This window comes from Toxotes jaculatrix, chromosome 15 (assembly GCF_017976425.1).
Source record: "Toxotes jaculatrix isolate fToxJac2 chromosome 15, fToxJac2.pri, whole genome shotgun sequence".
NCBI classification, from domain to species: Eukaryota; Metazoa; Chordata; class Actinopteri; family Toxotidae; genus Toxotes; species Toxotes jaculatrix.
In genome coordinates, this window is record NC_054408.1 from 4,080,704 (window position 1) to 4,105,805 (window position 25,102).

Here is a 25,102-nt window from a genome sequence, read left to right on the forward strand (position 1 = left end):
CGTAAAACGGTTCAGTTACGGTGTCGCTTTCATATTAAAACACGCCACTTATATCACTGCCGCGCCACTTTAAACGGAAACCTGGATTTGTCATAACGCCGCGGTCCGAACAGGTCGCTGTGAGTTACAGCCTGGTGCTCTGTGTGTGTGTGTAGTCTATATATTCTCATTTATAATCTGTCAGCTGGGTATGCCAGCAGGAGAAAAAGAAAAAGAAATAAACCGAGCGAGGACGCGCTCTGTTCCCAGGTAAACACCGAGATGGAAAAAATCTCAGCACAGTTTAACTCCACAGACTCAGAGGAAAACACAACACAGGTAGAAATTAGAGAAAGAATCAAAGACAAGGAAGAAATGAAGAGATGATGATGGTGGAAAAAAGAAAATGAATAAATTAACGACATTGTGTTAAAGTCACTGCTCCTGCTCCAGCGCTGCTGCAGATGCCCTGCGAGCGTGTATGTGTGTGTGTGTGTACACAGTTTAATTAGTCACGTGTTACGCGTCTGTGGCCGTTTATCAACAGAGATGTGTGGAAAAACTCGTGTGTGTCTGTGGATTCAAAGTAAAAAACTTGTGTATCGATATATTTTCATTTATTTGTTTCCCCCAGTGCTCAAAAAGACAAAACAGTAAAATCGGCAAACGACCACCAGACAAGCACAGGTAGAATTCCAGGTGACTCTCCCCATCACACACCCTTCTATCACCTTGGTGTCAGTGCTCACGTTCAAGTCTTTACCTGTGAACTCGAGACATTTGGGCTCCTCATGAGGCTGTGATGATGGGTCTTGGAGCAGCGAGGCTGAGACAGTGTCCCTGCAGTTACTGGGTTACAAAGACAAAAGTTTTCAGTTTTTTATATATGAATATTTATTCTTATAGCCTTAGCTACAGAAGCACAACTAACTCTTAAAGCTGAAGACAATCCAGATGCTGTTTCTTCTTTTTTTAATTTGTGAATGTTTTTTTTTTAAAGCAGGGTCTGTGTGTAGCAGTAAAAGCAAAAAGACTTTATTAGGTACACCTGTGCAACGCTTTATGATGCCTATAATGTTCAGGTTTTTCTACTCTGTCGCTGAGGTGTTCAGTCTATTACATACTTTAACACTGACGTCCAAGTTAGTGATGGCGTTGAAATAGACTGCACTGCATTCAGAGGTGTTTCTAATATTCTGGCCCCCCTTGTGTTTGTGAATGGGAAGGACTAAAAATAGAAAAACCCGAAAATATAACGCAGTCCACCTTTTAACTATGACCTCAGTAATAAAAATATAATTGAATTTACACATTTACTGCCTTGTAAAGGTAGAATTTATGGCAGACTTGTGTTGAATTACAACAGACTGTAAATGTGTAATTGTTAAATTGGTCAGTGAGTGTATGTTACTGTCATAAACAGTAAACAGAAAAAAAAAAATTCAGAACAAAACAGCTGCAATATACAGCTGTCTGTTGTGAACGTGTGGAGATTGGCCCGGGCTGATGTTAGAGTTCTGGCCTAAATTGTTTAAGGTGATAATCAGATTGAGCTGCCAGTGTGAACAGAACCATGGACGGTGGGATACAACATCAGATCTCAACACCTGTGATCCAAATTCAACTTGTATCTGAAGTCAAACCAAACAAGTATAATTTTATAAGTAAATGTTACCTCTTTGAGTTAAAGTATGGCTGAGCACAGTTAGCACTGAAGACAATGAGACAAAACGCTGGAAACAATACTACAAAGACCAAAAGTCTGTGTGGTGTTTGGTGAAACACTTAGAGCCGAAACTCAAAGGCAGATAAATAATTTGTAAAAGGTCGTCCACCAGAGAGTTTTTAGTTTAAACACACGGTCGTCTGCAGTTGGGTCTTTTCCACGCTGATTTCAACACATTCAGTTCTAAATGCATTACATCCTAGACAATCAGAGGAATGTAAACACTCAGTCAGCAGCAGTTAAGTACCGAGCAAGACCTGGAGCATAAATGTGGATTTATCTTCCAGCCCCGCTGCCTCTCAGCAGAATCCCACTCGCTGCTGGACCTCTCTGAGGACCGGTGCAGCCAGTTCCCGAGCCCTGCGGTTCCCCTGAGCCAGCACTGCCTCCAGGTGAGCCTGGTCCGACCTCAGCCTCTCGATCTCCTCTCTAATGGGTGTCAACCTCTGGATCACGGCCTCAGTTACAAGCTTCTTATAAGCTCCCGTGTCCAACCCTCTGGCCTGGGACACCGCCTCCTCCACACTGATCATCGCCACGGCAGCATGGATTGTCACCAGGTTGGACACACCTGGACGCGTCTCCGGGTCAAAGGTGACCTCAGAGGTGAAGTCGGTGACAGCACGGCGGAACTTGAAGGCGATGTCGTCGGGAGAGTCTGTGATGGTAATCGTCGCCATTGTCTGGGGATCGGACTTGGACATTTTGGCAGAGGGGTCACGGAGGGATTTGACCTTTCGTGTGGAGCCTGTGGAAGGAAATCAGATTGAGAAACTCATCAGTATGATGAGAAAAGAGTTTACAAACAGTTTTACTCATTTCTAAATATATTTATAAAACTCAGAAAACTCAGCTGCGAGAATCACTGGTCCTAGAGATTGAGGGACAAGGCTGTAGGGTTGGAAGAAGAAAATTATACTGTAATCCAAAAAAGAAAAGGAAAAAAGAAATTTTCCTTTCAGGCTGTTTGACTCCAACAACCTCCACCGGTCAGAGGGTGGGGCAGCACGTACTTTGCCTGAAACCTTTGCCAAAAACCAGAGCAAAAAGAGTCCATAAAGCATTCACTGCAGGTCCTGCAGCTAAATGTCATGAGTTTACCGAGACAGCTGGGTTGGTGCAGCAACATTTCTATCAACTCTTCATCAGCTTCTGTCTTCTTGATTTTAGACATCAGAAAACATCAGAGAGATTTTAGCGATTTTAACATGTCCCCTCGTCCTATAAAGAATTCCCTTAAAATATGACTTTGGTAATTGTTTATCAAAATTGCTGCTGACTAGTCCTTTTTTTTATCCCCCACCCAAATTGCTTAACTAATCATGACATTTCCAAATAAATAAATAGTTTTAGATGGTAAATGTCATTTTGTTGAAATGAGGCAGCTGGGATTTCCTTTCCTTCCTTATTTTTCCAGCTCATCCATCCGCCATCTTGCGAGCTCCAGCTCTTTTTCTCTCCCATGCTAACAGTCCACATCCGTCCCACGTGTCACATGCTGTATATCAACCCTGAGACGTCCTTATTTCAGGCAAATTAAAAAAATCTTAAAATAGTCTTTGGTTTGGTTTCAAAGGGAAGGTGGTGACTGGCAGCTCAGCCAAGAAATAAAGATGGGACCCACCAGTCTGAGCGAAACACTGCTGGGACACACACAAACAAAGTCTTCTTGATGACCCCCCCCTCCCACCACCACCAAATCTATTACCATTATTACTAATACAAGGCGAATAAAAAATATTTCTTTAATCAAAGCTGCACTGCACACATGACTGACTCCATCTTGTGTGTGTGTGTGTGTGTGTGTGTGTGTGCTATAACCTATTAAAGAGGAAAAAAAATAGTCATGAAAAGAGACAAAAACAAAAGTCACTTACAAAAGAATTTGAAAGATAAATGCGTCCGTATCTGCTTCAGGGAACTCACATCCCGAGTTCCCCGAAGCAGATACACGCAAAGCCTTTCTCATTCATCTCTAAAAGGGCGACTCTGTGACTGAGGGGTTAAGATGTCAACCATGAGCCGCCACATCCACGGCGGAAATTCACCTGGTGTGACCTTTAAAACCTGGTATTCTGCATCTCTCTCCCTTGTTTCCTGTCATCTCTCTAGAGACGCTGCTACTTAATAAAGGCAGAAAAAAAGTTAAAAAGGCGTATAACCAGAATTACTGAAAAAATGCTGCCTAAGCACCAGTGAAAAAATAGATGTTGATAATTGCTGCCATTTGCTGTATTTTTCTTATTCCGTTTGTCTGCTGGACAATTTTTTTTTCAGAAAATAAATCTGTTGCGGGGCAGGCAGAGAGAAAAGTTTATACACCAACAGAAGCAGAAAATATAACAGAACACAACATGGCTACCAGACAAAATGTGATCTGCACTGCAAAGACCCAGTCATCTTTTTAGGTAACTGAATTTGTAAAATGCTATTTCCTTATAACAAGTTAAACAAAATAAAATCTGATAGTGCAGTAAATATATGTGGCCTTATTTCCAGTACAAATAAACCTGTTTTCAGTATTTTTTAAAATCAAGTTTATTTTGTCTCTCTATCAAAACAATGTCTTCAATTCAATCTTTAATTCCAGAAACATTTTTCATTTCCAGAAGAAACAAGCTGATTTCTGTTCAAGCTGGTCAAAATATTCTGACTGTACTGGTGATTTCATTCACTTGTTTTAAGAAAAAGTTTTATGGACTCAATTACAGACAAAGTCGTGCTCCTTGATAAACAAATGGAGATTTTATCTCATAAAATCTCCATTTGTTTAAAATCTCAACTCTCATAAAATACAACAACCTCATGTCCTGTGGAAAAATCAGAATTAAGGGTTAATATATCATTCAAACAGCTGCTAATACAAAAAAAAACCTTTCAGTGTGTTTCAAAGGAGTTTAATGTGTCATGAGGTTTTTCCAGTTACAAAAGGAAACCAATGAAACCGCTGAATACATTTTTTTTGCATGAAAATAAAAATGAAAAGCTACTGAATGCTGGCACCAGTCACTGGCTTCACACGAGCTATTGCATTATTGCTAGCTGCCCTTCAAAAGCCCATATCTGATGAAACGTGGTGTGTGTATGTGCCTGTAAATGCGTGTATGTGTGTTCTTACTCAGCAGGGCGCGGGGTTCAGGGAACAGGTCTCCGTGGTGGTGGTTGAAGATGCGAGCGAGATCCTGGGCCAACTCTAAATGCTGGACCTGATCCTCTCCGACGGGGACGTGAGTGGACCTGAGAGACGGAACCACAGCACAACGTGAGCTTCCTACACAACCGTGCGCAGTGACAGCACAGGAGTTAAAACACACAGCGAGAGACACTTGGCGTCACTGCTGGAGCCCTCTTCAGCAATGGTTTAGCAACTTTGCAGCTGTCACTCGGGAGGAAGCGATCCATTAATTTTCTCTTTAATAAAATCCGGACAGCATCAGAGATGAGGTTTTATCTACTGCTTTTTTTTTTTTTCTACAGGAAATTAGGTTTTGGCTGTTTGATGGTTCAAATAGAAACAGCTGAGGAGAGAAGTTCTAAGTTGTTTAGAAATGTGTGGCTGAAGTGTTCATTTTCACTGAGGAAACCACCAACTGATGCGATCACTGACTGGGCTCGCATCAAAATCTACTGATGCAACACCAGCACACTTTCAACCTGCAGATCATACAAAAAATAAAAATACAACAGTGGCATGCAAAGGTGTGGCTGACTGTTTCTGTGAATAGCTAAGCAAGTAAAAGACCTGATTCACAGCCAACTAAGATTCTAGCAATTCTCGTTGGTGGGATTTTCACCCATACAAGAAGTTTTTAGCTCTGTGAGATTCTTGGACCATCTTGCATGCACTGCTCTCTGGAGGTCTGTCCACAGACGGTTGCACCTATTGAGGTTGTCCTCTGTGCATTTTGAGGTGTGTTTAGGATGATTATCCTTTTGTAGAGGCCATCCAGTTTTTATCTTCAGCTCCTTTACAAACAGTGTGATGTTTGACTCCAGAATTTGCTGGTGTTTAATTGAATCCATTCTTCCCTCTACCAGAGAAATGTTCCCTGTGCTCAGATAGTTCTATTTTAACTTCATCAGTCCACAGCACTTGGTTCCAAAATGGATCAGGCTTGTTCAGATATTCCCTTGTAAATTTGTGATGCTGAAATTTGTGGTGAGGACAAAGGACTGGTTTTCCTTCTTATGATGAAGAACAGTGCAGAGTCGGGTAAATCTTCCTGATGGTCTTTTGCAGCCAAACAGGGATTTTGATTCGTTTTCTTTGAAAAGAAGTTTTCTTTGAAAGTCTTCTTGGTCTTCCAGAGCTCCACTTGGCCTCCACCGTTCTTGTTACTTGCCATTTTCTTACTGCCTTCTCCTGCTTTGTGTGCATTCAGTCACTTCAATGTTCAGAGTGCAAGGCAGCTGCTTAGAGAAGCCTGTGGCTGCTGATCGCTGGGACAAGGTTTGAGGAGTCAGAGTGTTTTATAAAGCATCACCTGACCTTTCCAAATGATGCCTGTGAACATGCCATAGCCCGAACAAGCTAATTAAGGTCTGAGACCTTGGTAAAAAATTATCTGTGAACTCAAACTTTTGCATGATGCTCCTTTCCTTTTTTTTGTCACTCTAAAATTGAACATAATAAAAATGAGAATGTTTCATCTTTAACTTTATGTCTTTTGGAGATCAGTTCAACTTTTGCATGCCACGGTATGTTGCATCAGACAACGTCCCAGCATTAAAATCTGATACTAATATTTATCTGGAACATGCCATAACCCAAGTAAAACAACTCAGCATGGTGGAATTTAAACACATTAAGGAGTGTTAAAGGGCTGACTCAAACAAATTATATAAAAACATGTTTTATATATTTTATTTTTAATTGGTCCAAGTTTTGCTATTTCTGTCTCTTATTTAATATTCACAGGATTTGGAAAGGATGAGGGAGAAGGGAAACGTTTCCAGGTTAATGACCTGCAAGTGTTAACGTTATGAAGACAGTGGTATGAGAGTGGATTAAAATACTGTGCACTTACAATTTAATACGTTATCAATTCAATGTGGGTTTAATCACATTTGACAACGGTCTTTTCCTGATGTGAGGCAGTTTATTTATTTTTCTTATATTTCTTTTGTTTTCAGGCACATCTGTAGTTTAAAGCACCAAGTCTAAAATATTAGAGCTTTCAGAAAATCTGAGCTGCCCAGTCGTGATTACGACCTAGACGTTGATGTGAATGCTATTTACAAGTTGGAAACTTGGAATTACAATGACTCTGACGAGGGAATGTTTTTTGGATTATTAAGATTATTAGGAGAAACAAGTCTTACAAGATTTCAAAACCTGGATGAATAAAACCAAACATAGCTGCATGGAGAGAAAGGTGAGAAAATTCATTGGTTAATTTTTTTTTTTCCAATACAGTGTAAGTGAACTGACTTTAAAATGTTGGGGGAAAAAGATTATACCACAGCAACTGCAAACTAACAGTCTGTAGATTGGTGTTTTTGGCCAATCAGGCTTTACCCCAGGAAGTATTTTAGCCAAGGTGGAAAGTCACAAAGCTCCAGACACTGTCCTAAACAACAGTCTCATAATGTGTGACATTTGCTCTATGAAATAATGTCTCTGCTCGTTTCCCACTGAGACAAATGTTTTATTTCATATAAAGTAATGAATTTCTTTTTATTTAGAATAACACGCTGTTGAAAACTGTTTAGCACAAATTATTGACACCATAGGTAATAAAACAAAACATAAGTCAGACCTTCAATCGGAGGAATCTACAGTATTAAAATGATAAATTCACTTTTTTAAAACTCAGATCTCGTTGGTCCAAAGTTTATAATCATGCAGACGATTACCTCAGCAACAGATTTTGTTTTTAGAAAGTGATGACTTTGCAGCTTGAGATTAAACACAGTGAATCATTTCGGCCTTCCAGTGCAAGGATGAATCTATTTTTGAACACAGGATGGTCACACATGTCGGTGTGTTCTAACAATGAGAATGGCTGCAAACCATGTTTTCTCAACCAGGATGTACTGACTTTACTTTTTCACTCAGCTTCATTTGCACCTGAAGCAAATTAAGGAAAAAAAAAAAAAAAAACTAATGGAAAACACAACATGACCCATCCTTAGAGCAGGGACATAGATGAACAATAGAAAACTACACTTAAATAAGTTTTGGTGGGAAAACTGTGAACTCGTCCTTTAATGGGCTTTAATACTCAGATTTACTGGAGTGTGGAATATAATAATAAAATAATGATGCTCAATATCGCATTAAAAGATGGAATGGCAAAAGTTTTTTGACAGCACACACACACACAGACACACACACAGACACACACACACACACACACACACACACAAACACACACGCAACATCCTACTTGCATGATCTCACTTGTAAAGGAGAATATCAGCAGCCTGGAGGACAGGATACGTGTAAAGACCAACACTGCCTTCGTTCTTTTGTTTGCTCTTCATCTGGAGGAAAAGATGGAGGGAATCAAGTTTAGACAGAGGAAAATGAAAAGGTAAAAAGAAAAACTAAACACAAAGCAAAAACAAACGGGGAAAGCGTAACTCGCTGACTATTTCTTTCCCCCAGGAAGAGCCATTTTCACCTTTACGACTCATCGGTTCTCAGACAAACGGGGTATGGATGAGTTCACGTGACATTTTCCACCATGTTTGAGATCAACTCATCTGTTGGGTAAACAAAAAGGTGTTTTCGATGTAGCAGCAGAGACGAGGAACAGGAAACCGCTGGCTCTCTCGCTCCCTCTCATCATGTATTAAAACTGCATGTGGCTGGAGAAAATAACGGTAATTATAAGACTTTTGAAAAATCTGGCAGGTGGAATGGAGAAATAAAACGATAAAAACACACAATACGATCTTAATTTGCAACTATTAAACTGAAGTTAAGCGAAGACGTGGCGATAATGAAATCAGCATGATTCTGAACCAGTGAGGGAGAATGAGGAGGTCCAACCTTTGATAAACATATAGTCTCAATAATAATCCCAAGATATGCAATTTACTATAAAAGGAACCATCTTCATCTTCAGATTGCAGTTTGCTTGATGAAAGATTTGGCTTCAGAAAACTATTTCAGTCACAGAAATCCAGGCTGGATCTTAAAGATATTTAATTGCATTCAGCTATGAAACAAATACTTTTCATCTTCAGTTGATGATTAGTTACGTTAAAAAAAAAAAAAAAAAAAAAGAAGATATGACCGCAACAAGTAACAGGATATGAGGGGCTGGGCTCAATCTGATTTCACATCCGTCAATTAAAAATATTATTTGGCACTGGATCTCCACAGAACAGTTTTGGATAGAGGAATCCATTTTGTCTCAAAAAAAGTTCAGTCTATGTTTTTAAACCTTCAGTAAGTAATCTGTGACCTCTTCTGAAGTCTATCAGCAACCAGCAGTCACTGTAACTCCAGTACAGAGCAGTGAGTTACGTACAGTATCTCTGCTTCAGTATTTATTTATTTGATGCTTGAAAATGAAGATTTTTAGTCTTTGTGGTTCAGATGTTCGTTGTGTCATATCCACAGTCTTATAAACCAACGGATAAGGAAATCAAAACGACACTTTACTCAAAATGTCCCTCTAAAAATGCAAAATTGATCATTTTTAAACTCTGCGCTTTGTTTAAAATTTAATCACTAAATGTCATCTTACTCAAGACTGTTACATGGGTATATTTATTTAAACATTAACTGAAGTGACTTTCTTCTGCTGGCAACACTACGTCCTCCTATAAGCAGTTAACTGTACCAACACTTAAATGTATAATAACAAACTATAATGCAGTTAGAACAGCATTGTAGTGCATATTCTGTTACAGCAGGTTGCAGCATTTTTTATTTTACAGATAAAAACACTACTATAAGTACTGGCAGAACAAATGACAAATAAATTATAGAATTGTTGTCTATCATAAAGTAATGCACGGTTATTAACCGACATTAAATGGTTAATAGATGCTTGTTAGAGGAAGACTAGATAATCTGATACCTATAACAGCTGTGTGCAATTTGTATAATCACATTTAAATACAGCTACAAATCAGGTCAGCACGAATTTGCAGCCACAGCAGAATTACACACACAGAGATGATTACAATTTACCACAAAATCTGACGTGTCACACAATGAATTACAAAATCATAAATATTACTCAGTACTTAAATTATCAAGATCTATATAATTTTGCTATTTACCAGGAGCTGAGTTACTAAAGAACTTGCTGGTTCTGTAACTGCTCTAACAGCCTTACTCACCAGCTGTCTGATCAGTTTTTGTGTGTGTGTGTGTGTGTGTGTGTGTGTGTGTGTGTGTGTGTGTGTGTGTGTGTGTGTGTGTGTGTGTCTGCTGCAGGTGATATTAAAATCTTACCTTCCACTGTGGCAGGTGCCGGAGGCGGGGCATGCTGGTCAGACAGCCGAGGATCCAGGAGAGCTCAGCGTGCTCAGACACCTGCAGGGATGAGAGAGGGAGGGGTGGGGACACATCTGATGTCAATTTTAGAAACACAATGACCTGTTACAATCTGCGTAGAAACAAACGCACAGGCACACGAATGTTAACGCTGCATTTCTGCAATTCACACCTTCCCCTTTCTGGCACTGAATCATGCAGTTCTAGATCTAACATTACATTTATAAATTTATGTTTGTTCCTCCTGTAGTTTGGAATTTGTTGTGTATTTTTTCTTTGTGGATTTTCTTCTTCTCTTTTAGTTATATTCTTCATTTCTACTAGGCTGTGTACAAATGTTAGTGTTGGTGTGTAAGGCAGGGTGAGACAAAAAAAAAATCAATATAAGGTAAATATATACGTTTACATAATGGCCAAATAATATGTATATCTACATCCTGAACATATGTTTATTTAGTCCAATTACACAAAAAGAAAAATACCACTGGTAACCACAGAGCAGCGCTCGAGAGATAAATAGAAGAAATAAATTAAGCATTGAGATTAAACAAACAGAATGGATGGAGAGTTCTGCTATGAGACAGCTGTGAAGGAGAAAGGGGAGGGTAACTCCCTAGCGCCTCCAAGTGGCAGAGCATAGTACTGCTGTTCTACACCTCTATCTGTCCTCTATCCTGCACTCATTCAAGGACAGGTGCGCCAGCTCACACCTGTGCTCAACCAAACACCTGAAGTCAGTAATCTGGGGAAAGTCAGAAATCCTGATGGTTCAGAAGTAAATATATTTTTATTGAACCTTTATTTAACTAGAGTTAAATCAAGGTTAAAACCAGAGTCTGTGCAAACTTTTAACAGCTGCATTTCAGCTGCATTTCAAATCTCTCAGCAGGATGCAATTCAAACTTCCTGTAACTTTTAACACACCATCTGCTTTTATTGTTGTTGCATACGTTTGTCCATCTGCCCTTTAAATTAAGTTGATTTGTTTATTAAATTAGTTAATTACTTTTTAAACTATCCTGGTGGTCAAATCAATTAATAACAATAATAACAACAATAATAATAATAATGTTGCTGAGGAGCAACTAAAAGGTGACTTGATGTAGCGTAGCTTATGCATCTGGCAGTGGAAAATTAACTCCAACATATCCGCTTCCATGGAGAGAGAGAGAGAGAGAGAGAGAGAGAGAGAGAGAGAGAGAGAGAGAGAGAGAGAGAGAGAGAGAGAGAGAGAGAGAGTGGGGATGCAGGAAATATCCTTCTGCTTCAGCAAATTAAAGTTTATGGACACTGGCTGTCTCACCATCCTCCTTTTCTCTTGTTGCTTGAAAAGCATTCTGGGGAGCGTGACGTCAACACCAGACAGCAGGGACATAAACCAGGATTTGAGGCTAACATGTAGGGGGTCGGTATTCATTACATACTGCAGACAGACAAGAGATGGGACAGATGTCGATGACAGTGCAGGAAGGGACGGATATGATTTGAAGTGCAATAAAAGTCTGATATTTAAAGGCTTGGGAAGAACAAGGCTTCTATTCATGCTTCATGGCAAGAATGTACCGCAACAAGAGATGTGCTAATGTTACGGATCATATGGGCATTACACTGATAGTGACTTATCATACAGCCATGGCAACAAGTCCTTCAGATGATAAATATGGGATTTTAGGGAACAGCTAACAGTTGGTCCCACACAGTAAATCTATTTTTCTCTTTAATACTTTTAGAAATCCCAGAGGATCTGTGGATCTGCTGATTCATTTAAATTCATTTTTGATACCATTTTGAGTTCGGTTCATCACTAGTTTTGCTTTTTTTTATTTTTTTTTCGCTCAAGTCGAGTATTTTCTTTGGGCAGCGGTCGTATTTTTACATGTGGAGCAGGCGTGTTCAACAGGAGGGTCGCCTCGCTGCCAAGTTATGTGGCATGAAGCTAAACAGGAATAAAAATAGGACTGGATGAGAGTGTGTGTGTGTGTGTGTGTGTGTGTGTGTGTAGGGGAGGGGGTGGCAGAGAAACACAGATGGACTGAACTATCTCACACTCTTTCTCACACATACACACACACTTAAACTTGTAAACTTACGAGTAAGAAAACAAAACACACACAGTATCAGGGGAGAACCAAGCAGCTGTGATTTCACTTTGCGTCATCACTGTGAATTAAAACCTGAAATCTGGGATCAGCTGTGTGCTACAAACACTGAATCTGTCATTATCCTACTTAGCTGCCTCACAGGGCTGAAGCAAGACTTTGTGGTAGTGTGTGTTTCCATAGAGTAAAGTAGAGATAAGAATCAGGAGCGATCAAATGAGAGTTTTAGAGCTGGCCTGCATGTCGGTATGTAAACACTGAAAAGTCAACAGAGGCGAAATAAACAGTCAAAGACGACCGAATGTCTCGATGACAAACTTGGAAAGAGACTAGAAGCCGTCTGAAAAAAAGAGACGTGAGCTCAGTTGTCAGTTAATTAGGGACACCTAGCTAAAACTTATTCAGTCTCATACAACAGGCAATAGCAATAAATCCTGCTTAGTTTTTGTAGAAACTTTATTAAAGATGTGCTGATTGAGCTGTATGATCATTTTTGAAGCTGCATTGCATTTTTTTTTTTTTTTTGGTCCACCCTGTTTTTACTCTTCTGCTCCTGCACATGAGAATTATTCATCTAGCGTCTCTCTTTCCTGGGAGAAGGAGCTTTCACTCATTATAACACATTGATGCTGCATTCCTAAGACTCTGTGAAGTGAGAAAATCCCAACGTCTTACTGGGAAAGATGAACTGAAGAGCCCACAAAATAATGGTTTGGGGGAGAAAGCCTGACATCTCAAAGAAGCATTTATCACATGTACCGACAACATGACGTCTGAACAGCATTACCCTCATAATGTTTACAACCCTAAATTATAGCTAATTTAAGGAACACGTGGCCTTAAATCTATCATAGCACCTGAGCAGTTAATGGCAAAACATTTACATTCAGTCCATTAACATCAGTCTCCGTGTAAATTAAATGGACAGATGTACAGTTATTTTATGCTAATTACCTACTTTACATTTACACTGTGGTCACAGTGACTGTTACACAGAGAACAAAATTACACTAGGCCTGTGAGGTAAATCTGTATTCCTGCTAGTAATAGATTATAACATCCATCCCACCACCCATTCATCTGTCCCCTGCCCACCTTAGACTGCTGGAACAGTATCGCCCTCGCGGGGTCGATGCCACAGGCCAGCAGGCTGGCTGCCATGTCCAGTATGTTGCTCCTGAGCTGGGTCGGGTCCTGAGGCTGGGTGATGGAGTGCAGGTCCACAATGCTGTAGAGCACTGACGGGTACTGGTTCTGGAGGGCCACCCAGTTCTCCAGGGCACCCAGGTAGTTGCCCAGGTGGGGCACCCCTGTGGGCTGGATCCCAGAAAATACACGTCCACTTCCTGAAGGCTCCTGCAGAAGGAAGTGGAATATATGTAGGGTATTAGTTAAAGATCATCTGCATCTCACACTTTTATTAGTGCTAGTGTTTTTTAAAAATAAAGACCATGCACACATGAATCATGTCTTCTGAGCCTTCTCTTAAAGTCAAAACACCAGAGTCTCAAAATCAATGCAGCAATGACTTGTTAATTTAAAAATTCTACAACTGATGACAACTGATAAGTAAATAAAGGTAAAACAACAGACAGAAAAGAAACTCTTAAGTCAGAGAAGAGAAGAGACCAGTCTTTAGAGAGAGAGAGAGGGTGAAGGTGAAAAGGTGAGAAAGTCCCGAACTAGAAAGAAGCCTGCGGAGACTGCAGAGTGTTGGTGTTAAACTATTGGCAGGTTGGAGGCCAGCTGCGGTCACGCTTGTATTACTGAGATGCTAACTCCATGGCTAGCACCTCTGTTCTCTCCCAAACACATGCAGCACAAAGAATGCATCACCTCACTGGCCAACAATATCACTTAATATCCATCCAACCGACTTCAAGGCCTCTGTTACCACAACAGGGACGGACACCGAAAGACGTAGGCCCACAGAAATAGATGAAATATACCAATATCACCAACATCAAAACAAGAACCTTATTTAATAAAGCTGGAGCAGAGACAGCAGCAGGCTCTTCGCCACTTCTAAAAGATGGAGGGAGATCACTCGTGTGTTTGTATCACTGGGCAAACATTGTGTTTCTCTTTCTGCAGAGCCCGGCCAGGCCAAACCAGACCAGACTGCCCGATTCCTTCTGGCATCGGCCTGCTCTGCTGAACCTTGGCTTTCACTTGGCTGTGCTGGAAGACAGTCTTAACCACGGCTTGTGGCACCAAGAGCCGCATGATACAATTAGAGGGCAAGCAGAGCGGCACCTGCCATGAGACAAGAAACCTCAGCGGAATCCAAAATCTAAGGCTTCTTCACCAAAGACATTACACAGTAGATTTAAGCTTTAACAGAGCAGAAAAACACGAAGACGCAGACTGGAACTTGTGTTTTTGTTGGGCAGTTAGAAATGGTCTGGGTGACACACATGGGGGTTCAGTTCCCGGCAGAAGTGCTGTGTTGTGGCTTAGCAGGATGCTCCAGTGCACAGGTGGGAAGGTGATGAGGGCTCATGTCTTTGTCACCCATGATGTCCACAACCTCCGGAATAACAGAAGGGCCAACAATCCCAGGGACCATTGCATGTGCATTACACCCACAATTCCTCCTTATAAAATTCTAAAGGTAAAAAGTAGCATTACACTGTTCATTTTAAAAAGCAATCCAAGAGGAACGCGTCCTTTTTGTGTTTTTCACCTGAGCCCTCTGCAACAGGACCCTTGTGTTAAATTCTCTTATTCAACAATCGCTGAATCAGAGAAACATCCCAGTTATGATGAGGTTAGGTTTTAGCTCGATGTAAGCTGTGTTGATGGGTTGTAAACAGCAACACCTGGACATCACAACAGAGAAGCCCATTTTTAACCCCCCCCCCCCCCCCCCCACCTCCCAGAAAACCCATGGGACCTCCGTGTTATCACCTCAAAATCTGACTGGCGATCATATGTTCCCCGGCTGCACTTTTCAAGGTTATCATAACTAATCATTAAAACCTGAAGCTTTCAGAGGATATCCTCTCTGCTCGATGCTCGGAAATCAGTTATCCTGACAGCTTGCTGAGCTGCATCACATTCAATCTGACTGAGGGACAGGCTCAGCACAGCGTCTGAAATCAGATAACAGCTGCTCCTCTGACCAGCGTGGCTCAGAGCTTCTCCATCTCTCAGCCCTGAGCGATCAAGTAACAACTGCTCTGAGGCCAGCGTGGTCCACAGAGTCTCCGTCTACTGGCCTGAGGGAGCCGGTCGCTGCCCGGCAAGAGAGAGGCAGGAAGGAACTGGGTGCTTATGTCATTACCGACGGGGTAATTGTGCTGGAGTGCCATTGATGCTGAGAGCCTCTTAAGAGGTGTCAGGATTGATTTGGGTGCGGACGGGGCCCCGAGTCTGGCTCATGTGTGTTCTCACCTCGAGCTGACACGCCAAACGCATGTTCCCCCTCCGCTCTGGCCCCCAGGGGAAGCCATTAGACCATGCAGACATGGTAATGGTGTCATTTGAGCCAATCGAGTGTTAAATAAGAGTCAACGGCACGGCTAACTAGCCACTGGGCAATCGTGGGGCTATCACGCATCACGCGGCTTCACCAGACACCTCCGTGTTACCTTTAGTCAGAGGAAAGCGTCTTTAAACATTTGACTCTACAGCTGTTGGAGGAGAAAGTGGGTTACACAGAAATGTAAATCAACTGCTGCATGATGACAGAGGAGACAGTAAATGTTGTAAAGCAATTAATGTTTGTAATGAATACCGCACTGCAAAGCCAACAGTAATAAAATATTATCATCTAGCTTACTTTTGCCATGTACTATATTAAACCTGTGCAAGCGAATTCTTCTCAACATTCAAATACTTGCAGAGCTTGACTTCAAGTCTTGAACGTGAAATGACACCTTGTGGTCAGTAAGATAAATCAAACGCACCTCGAGGAGTTCAAATGATTAAAAATTGTGATTTTAAACCTGTTAACTAAGACCAGAAACCATCACAAAATAAGGGGCAAAAATTTGGGCAACACATGCAAACAAAAAAAAAAGAGCATTTACCGATTAGCACTTAAATGGACGTACAGCTGAGGCTGATGGGAATGTTAGGGTTGCAGATATTCAGTCAAAACAAAAAGACATGGTACAAATTAAAATTTTGACCTGATGGTGGCTTTATTTATTAAGTTATTAGGATTCATCATCTGGGAACCATGAATGTATGTACAACATTATTTCCCTATTCAACCCGTGGATGCTGAGATTTTTCTAGAAGAGTAAAAAGTTTGAACACGGATGTTTGTACAATATCTTATGGAAATATATCCGAAACAGTGGACGTCTGGCCGACCAGCTGACGACAACTTTGTCATCCCTTGAGCGGCGGCTCAAAAACAGTTGCTTTTTTTCTGACCTGAAGAAAACTTTTTTTTGTGCCAAAAATTTGAGCAACAAAAGGAAACAGGTACACCACGCTCAATACGACCAATACGATAAAAAAAAAAATACTACGCCTCTGCACCCATTTTAATAAAAGAGCAAAGCCACGTCTCCTATTGTTTTCTCGCTTCCCTCTCTTTCCTTCTGTCTCACAGTCACTTCAGGGCCTGTTGATGACATGTAGCAGACGCGGGAAACGCTGGTTGTTCTCTCCTCATATGTTACACTGACAGACTCGGAGCTGTCGAACTATATCGTCACTAAGGTGACGAAAGCTTTCTTCATCCACGTCTGCCATATGCTGAATGCATTACGTACCGTGTGTGTGTGTGTGTGTGTGTGTGTGACATTAACGCCAACAGCTAGAAGGTTACGCACACTAAAAAGGGCATGTTTTCACACTTGCAGTACCTTTCCGGGAATATGTGTTCATTTGTCAGTGTGTGTATGCATGTGGTAATATCCATGGGGATAGAGGTCATGTGTAAACACAGACGTGTGTCCGCAAGTGTCGTAGTCTTTGCCTACATCAACATCAGCGAAGCTGTGAAGGTGTCTGTCCAAATGAATTTGACAGCTCGCATCAAGGATCAAAACGGGTGGAAGGAAAACTATCAGAGGGCCCATCAAAAACAACAGTAACGCAACCAGGTCCTGCATTCAAGCTGCATTATTAAATGGAAAAACAATGGTCAACTGGAGCTGATTCACTTCGTTTGAGGACTAAAAGGAATCAACACTGGGTTTCCCACAATTCCAGAGAAAATCTAGTTCCAGGAAACATTTCCCTTTTCTCTCCAACATCTTCCAGAGCCCTGGAACCACTGCACTGTGGCAAATAAAGGACAAATGTTGAATTATCATTTAAGTGAGAGCAAGATACAATTAAATTACATCCTTGAAGAAGAATGTGCAACGCTGACAAATAGCAGGCAGCTGGGATCAGATGCATGAAGCTAAACTGTGTGTAGACACACACACACACACACACACACACACAGTCTGCACAAAGACAGAAGTATGCATGCAAATTCTTTTAGCCAGATTTATAAAGCCGTGCACTCAAATTCCTTCAACTCCAGTAAACTCCACAGTGAACATGGACGGGGGTTTTACTAGCTGTTGTCTGAATTAAGGTATCCACACTGTGCACATTCTGACTGCATGCTCTTCTACACTGAATTACATCATGAAGGGTGTTTAGTCGAACAAACCTTTTACCCTTAACTGAATATACTTTTTCTCTGTCTCCTTCATTAAGTAGTAGTCACCGCGCAGTTGCAGCTTCCAGCATGTCCAGGCCTACTGCCTCGCTCTGCTCCATGTTATCAATCACAGCCATGGTTTCGGTCGAGCTAGGCCTTTGCAAAACAGTGGATTTCTCTTCTCAGATCTGTTCTGGGCTGCTTTTCAGGGTCCATACATCATATCAGAGCCCGGGAGTCCTGGAGCGGCCCACTGACATCTCTCTCACCGAGGGGCTGATGAGCGGGGCCGACAGTCCCCTCCATTTTACCGCGCCAATTTCAACAAGTCTCAAAACCACCTCTGGGAGCTTGTCCCGCTGTGAATTACCGGCGGCTCTTTGTGGGCCGGGGAAGAGCTCCAGATCTGACCGTACCTGCGGAGAATCAATATGGGCCTACAGATGGAGGCTGTCCGACACACAGGATCCAGTGTTCTTCCTCTGTCCTGAGCGCCCCATGCACCCCATTAACACCGGCATCATGCTGACATGCAGCGTGACACACCTCCCCCCCCCCCATTCCTCTGTATCTTTCTTCATCTCTGTCTTTTCTCACTTTGGGACCTGTTAACGCGAGCGACCAACAGAGCTACACTTCAGTGAGGTATCAAAAAGGAAATGGGGTTTACTGTACAACCCCCACCTCCCCCATTTTAAAAGTGTGTGAGTGTATGTGTGTGTTTACCCAGTGTGGGGACACACCACAGCTTGAAACAAAGTGCATATGACCACAGAGAAAACACATAAGTCTCTTTTAAACAGAGATCCCGCTATATTGCCATTAAGAGGACCCTTCATTATGCCGGCTTTGCTTGTTGACACTGAGCCGAACAAAGTCTGTCCCATCACACAGGCTCGGTGATTACCTCTGCTGCCGGCTTATTGCCAGAACAACAATACCCCCCATTTCATGTTCGTACCTTTAGAGAACAGCGAGGTGGAACAACATGCCCGCCCCGAACAAGCTGTGTGAAAGGGGCCACTGGCAAGAACGTTAAGAAATGTTTTTGCTGTGGATAAAGCAGGAGACGGAAAAATAGAAAAGAATGTGATGGATGTGATAAATAAATAAACAAGTAAGAATAAAACTGTGACTACAGTTCAGTCAAATCTTGGGCAGTTTTTTTTTCTTTTTCTTTTTTTTTTTCCTCCCAGAGAGGGGGGGAGTGAAGGGGGAGTGGAGGGGAAGGCCCAAAAGGAGCGTTTGATTAAATCTGCGGTTGACGTGTGAGACAGGTGAGATTGATGAGGTTCCTCTGAGCTTCACACTGTGCAGAGAGCGGGGGTACGGGAACAGAACGCTGCAGTGTGGCGGGCCAGGGCTCGGGGCCCGCTCGCGCCGTGGGGTCCCTCGGCTGATTAATGGGACTGGAGGCCCTTCAAAAACAGCACTCCCCGCAGACAGGGCCCGACAGTGCTCCAAAAATAACCAGGCAGGGGAGGCAGCCCCAGCCTCCAGCTCTAACAGGCTGCAGCTTCTGAAGGGCCCAGACTTCAATACAGCCTGGTGGGGAGGTGGGATAACCAAAAGGAGCAGTGCCTACTCGAGACAGGAAACTGGAATCTGCCTCATTAGAAAATAAACGTCTAATGGCTTTTCTAGTTTATGGGGAGTGACAAACATTGACAACTGATAGTGTATCAATAACAGTTTCACATTACCTGCTGATGTAATTATACACAACAAATAGAAGAATATGCAGCGGTAAACTTAAAGACATATAAACCTGACACTATGTGGCACCAAAGCTAATAATAAAACAGATTTAAACAATTCAGTACTAGTTAGAACTAGTTAGAACATCAGCAGTTCTATTACCAATGTGCAAAATCTCCATCTGCTGGAGATCAGATACTGAATGGACCTTGTGGTAGGAAAGTTTTGTCCACTATTGTTTACTCAGTCAGGAATGAATTTTCAGCTGCTACAAACAGATATCAGAAAAAATACACGGTGCTACGGCAATCTGTTTAAGTGAGCACTCAGAGTGAACACTGCACTGCATCCCTGTGGCTTCAAGTACAGAACATACAATCCAGGAAGCCCAGTTTCAGTAAATGATCCATGAGTTCGTGGACTATTCCGATGCCAAAATACTGCATGGTAGTTTATAAAACTGTGTGGCAGGATTTTACAACTCTGAGCCATCACAGCAGAAATGATTTTATACTCTGTTTTAACAATCACAAGGTAAACACTAGAATTACAGCACATGCAATAATAAGTAAATACAGGATTTGTAAGCTTACATGCATTTGATTTGGCCAACAAAGCGCATTTCCAAATGATGCTGCATTGCGAGAAAACTTGAGCTTGATCATCTATTTTGCCGACGACCCTGCACCTTGTTTTGTGTTTCTTTGTCCTGCCTTTTTTTTGATGCAGTGATAACATCTGTCTGAAAACGCCCCAGCAGTCTAATATTTTATATAGCTGAAAATAATTTCCAACATCCATCCCATGATAGCTACCGGCTGTCATGTAAAATCAGCAGGTTACAAATCAGGCCTGATAGCAGCTTCAGCAGTTTTGTTATCTTTCACACACACTGTTTAAAACCAGCGTCGCTGACTAACACTGAATGTGAGTTCAGGTCCGTTAAAACCAAAGCCGTTTGCCTTTGTCCACGATCCCACATAGAGCAGCTGTGTGCAGCTGGAAAAATCAAGGCTAGATGAATTTATATGTAACTCTTTTTCACTGTAAGACAAACACATTCACGCCAGAGCTACTTGTTTCCATGCAGTGTGGGTCTGTCCAAACTGTTTCAAATACTTTCATTTAACCACTTCCTTCTCCTTCTGTGTTGACAATGGGACATGTTTAATTTCATTTCACTCGCAGGAAACAAATGACTGACAGGAGAGCTAATAATACCAGAAAAACACAGAAAACTCACAACACAGCAAAAAAAAAAAAATAAAGTAAAATAACCGGCACACACTTAATAAATTTATCAATATGTAATTATGGTAACACTCAGGGCAAACCTCCACCAGCAGCCTCTCTCCGAAGAGTCCAGTCATTTCCTCCTGGAAAAGCAGTGTCCATTTACTTGAGTGCAGCTCAAAGGCATGATACCAGATACTTGGTACGTTTTAATTAAAAATGTCAGACGCTCAGCTAAAGGGGGTGGATCAGGCACAAATGAAAACATGGGAGAACTAGCACGAGTCCCCAGGTACCATTGTGGGCACGTCCCCAGACTGATTCTGTAATTCAACTTAGGTAGAAACTCAGCTAGATATGAATTTTTTAAAAAAAAGGACAATGTTGATATATGGGATAGTTTAAAGAAACGGGTGACGTGCACAGAGTCTGAGTGAGGGCCGTGGCGGGAGAATGACTATGACAGACCTAATCACACAGAGGGGACTGCTGAGAATTAGCGGGCTTTTCTGACAGTTGAAAATAAATAGGGCAGTTAATGAACATCCTCGAAGGGGAAGCCATGTTTCCTCGCTCTCGCCGGCCTCTCCCATGTGGTGCGGGAGCCGCTCTAATGGTTTTAGCTGACACCCGAGTAAGTGAATTTGGAGCCGAGGAGAACAGAGAGGCAAATTAGAAGTCACTTCCTCTTTCCTGGAGCCCGGGGCTGACATGACTGATATCAGCCAATAACAGGACCACAGGCAAAGGACTGAACGGGGAGCCCCGTATTTACAGCTGACATGAGGCTGGAGGTTAATGTAAGGCGGAAGGGCTGCAGAGACACACAATGACTACTTCACTACTCTGCTTAAAGTAATTCATGAAGTGCTTCAAGCATTTAAAAATGATTAGTTAATCAAATATTTGGTCCAAATTCGAAATATCTGCTTGTTTTCTTAAGATGTTTTCTTTTTGTTGGCCTTGTCTTCAAGCTTTATCAGTTGTATGTCAGAATAAAGAACAACTCTCATTAGCGAGACAGAACTAGAATCTACGAGAACAGACTGCACCACATTTGCAAGACTTCTACACAACAACAAATCCTGTATTCAAGACCACATTAAGCCCTGATTTTACATAACTAATTTTATTATTATCATTTATTTTAGCCATTAGCAAAAAACATGTAAATGAATATGTTACGTTTTTTTAGCAGTGGGTTGTAAGTTAGGTATTTGAGGGTATTTCTTTTGGCTTGTAGCTTGTAATAGGTATTATCTTTGACACTTCATAAATTTGAGTTTACTGAAACTAACGGATCCTACACTTCCCATCATGCAACTCAAATAGCATCTTTTCTTACATCTTCCCTGCCTGGTTAACATCCATGTCTTTTATTAATTTATTTCTTTTATCTAATTTATTAACAGCAAATTTTAACCTCAGGTGACAAGATTTTAAAAGCAAACCACAGCTGTCTCACAAACATTGCTCTCAAAAAATAAAACAACCGACAAAGGTCACACTTCATCTCTGTGTCAGTCCGTTGAGGTTCAGTGACTTTTTAAACACATTTTCCAAACCTCCAAAAAAGCATCTTGTTTGACGCACATCACACCTCGGGACATTGTGAGGGTGCTGGTGTTTGCACTCACCCGTCCACATTTGGAGAAAATTAAAACAAATGAAAACCAACACTTCATTTCTGATGTTATTGCTGGTAATGAAGCACTGCTGCGATGCTTTTTGAGTCCTCCCCACTTCCACCCCTTCCTCCCCCCTGGTTGCACACCTCTCCTGCTTCTCCAGAGACTATGCCTTAACAAAACACAGACGGGACAGCGGTGAACGCACATACTGTATTACAGCTCGTACATCAACCAGCTACAGGGCTTTGGGCAGATGGGTGAGGTTCTCAACTACCCTGTAATGCAAGAACAGCTCAATAATTAGCATCGTTGTTGTACTGAAATGCACCAGTTATTCTTACGTGAGCCATGGGACTCGTTGTTTGCCTTAACACCCCATTTGCTTCTCCAAGGCAGCCGTGCAATAATAGGAAACCTTCAGATGAGTTATAGTCGGCGCGTTTCTCGAACCCACTGAAGTTACACTCAAGGAGTGCTACTGAGGAAATGATGTCACTTGCCAGACCAAGAAAGGAAACTGCACAAAATAAACTCAATAGACAAGGATTTGAGTCAAGGATGAACAATGATGGGTGTCATCAATGTGTCATTCAGAGCTGAGAAGGTAATAAATAATAATTTAAAATAAAAATCTAACTCAAACTGCAAAAAACAACAACATAATTTCATGGCTTTGTAAAACCTATGCCAGGTAAAGCCTAACATTATCAATTACATTTATTTCATGTGACGACATATTTTATTTATTAATATTGGAGAAGCACATTTTACTACAACTTGCCCTGTTTAGTTCAACTTCAGATTCCATTTCCCAGAATGCCTTTGCCCCAGGGATTGGGTGTAACCATGTTTGCCTTCATCTGCACTGTAAGAAAAACCTTCACTCTTTGATAACTGACAACAGAGACGACAGTTACTGTTGAGGTTTTAAATCTCTGAAAACATTTTCTGCTGTCAAACTAAATGCAGCTGCTGTAAATAACAAAAACCTCCCCTGGCAATTCCTGCAAGTATTACCCACATATGTTTACATTTTTAGTACTTTTATTTTTTTATGTTTTTTTTAATAGTACCAAAGTAACAGTAACAACTTGCAGAGACATTTACACTTTAAAGCACTGGACTAATCATAAAAACTCTACTTTCCTAATGCATACTTGCTGAAGAAATGCTGCACTTTGGATCCCAGCCCCAGAGAAACTTTGGATGACTGAATCTTTTCATCACAATCACGGAGCACCAATTAGGTTTTCTGGGTACACAGCTCAGCTCAATCATCATCAGCAATCAGAGAATCAGTGATTAACTTGTCAGCTAATTATAACTGTTAATCAGCACTAATGACACAGCAGATTTGTCCTTACGTGACATTTATGGGGTTCCAAAAAAATAATTATCCCAATCCCAGCCAACTTTGGATGCCAGTCTTTCACACTCACGTCTAGGCCTACGGACAATTTAGAGTCACCACTTACACCAAAGATGTATGTCTATGGAGTGTGGGAGGGAGCTGGAGTATCTAGAGCAGGGGTGTCAAACTGTTCCACAAAGGGCCGGTGTGGCTGCAGGTTTTTGTTCCAACCAATCAAGAACACACAGTTTGACCAATCAGCTTTCTGAAGACTGAGATCAGTTGATTAAATGAGTCAAGTCTGGTGTGCTGCTGCTTGGTTGGAACAAAAACCTGCAGCCACACCGGCCCTTTGTGGAACAGGTTTGACACCTCTGATCTAGAGGGAACCCATGCAAGCACAAAGAGAACATGCAAACTCCATAGGGAAAAGCCCCAGCTGGCAGACCGGAACCCAGGACCACCCAAAGAAACACTCCACACTTCCTCCAAATGTTTGCACATGCCACAGTTACTGTATAGTTATTTTCTGGCCAAAACTTTTCAAACATCTGTGTATCGCGCTGGTGTGCTCCTTTACAAACAGTACACCTCCTCTACACCACAGTCTGCTATCACACCTGCTCAAAGGATCACTACTTATAACAGCCTGTTAATCCAAAGACTAATAAACCAGATGATTTAAATAAAACTGCATTAAAGAAATATGAATTCTAAACATATGAAGCTAAAAACTGGAGTAAACTCTGTAAACAGGGGGAGTGCATGACAGACTCGGATACAGCAAAGTTTCAGTTTGTGTGTCCACATAAAGAGAGACCGACGCGTTTTATTCGACAAACAAACACAAACGTGATTCTCTCGGTTCAAAAAACATTTTCTCCGCAGCACCTACCTTGTTTTCCGGACAGGCTCCGGCGCAGAGAGACCTTTTAGGAGAATTAAACTTCTGAATGAATCTGAAGACATGTCTCAAGCTAGTCCGCACGGGGGGCGCCATCTTTACTCGTGACTTCACACTACGGTGGCTGTGAAAGGACAAAAGGTACAAATGCGTTTCTGCTCTTTAACACGGACGGTCCAGATTGGGTAAAGTGACGGGACCAAAGCTGTAGCGTGTGAATGCCCAAAATACGTTTATATATTTATATTTATATTTATATTTATATTTATATTTATATTTATATTTATATTTATATTTATATTAATCTAGCAAATGACATAGTGTGGAATTGGTTGCCAGGCTCGTGTGTGCTGAAGTTTTAGGCACTAAACATGAAGAGAGGACTCTTTCATAAAATAATGCCACA

The 25,102-nt window shown here is 41.5% G+C and overlaps 1 protein-coding gene across 2 annotated transcripts; it reads right to left on the reverse strand.

Moving 5' to 3' along the window:
• Positions 1-614: 614 nt before the first annotated feature.
• On the reverse strand, positions 615-24,792 carry wars2 (tryptophanyl tRNA synthetase 2, mitochondrial). Of its 2 annotated transcripts, XR_005895381.1 has the most exons (7): positions 24,688-24,792; positions 13,358-13,618; positions 10,122-10,202; positions 8,109-8,191; positions 4,824-4,942; positions 1,953-2,453; positions 615-828 (listed from the first exon to the last, which is right to left on the reverse strand). XR_005895381.1 is itself a non-coding variant. In XM_041057348.1 (6 exons), the coding sequence occupies exons 1-6, from the start codon at positions 24,790-24,792 to the stop codon at positions 2,005-2,007; spliced, it is 1,098 nt and encodes a 365-aa protein (XP_040913282.1). In that variant the 3' UTR covers positions 993-2,004. The 2 variants fall into 2 exon arrangements, 1 of the variants encoding a protein (XP_040913282.1); XM_041057348.1 differs by lacking the exon at positions 615-828 and having other exon boundaries at positions 993-2,453.
• Positions 24,793-25,102: the final 310 nt, after the last annotated feature.

Coding starts and splice junctions, on each gene's coding strand:
- wars2 (XM_041057348.1), bottom strand. CDS start 24,792: ATGGCGCCCCCCGTGCGGACTAGCTTGAGACATGTCTTCAGATTCATT. Junction 13,619..24,687: donor GAGCCTGTCCGGAAAACAAG/GTAGGTGCTGCG, acceptor TTCCTTCTGCAG/GAGCCTTCAGGAAGTGGACG. Junction 2,454..4,823: donor TGAACCCCGCGCCCTGCTGA/GTAAGAACACAC, acceptor TTCCTTCCACAG/GCTCCACACGAAAGGTCAAA.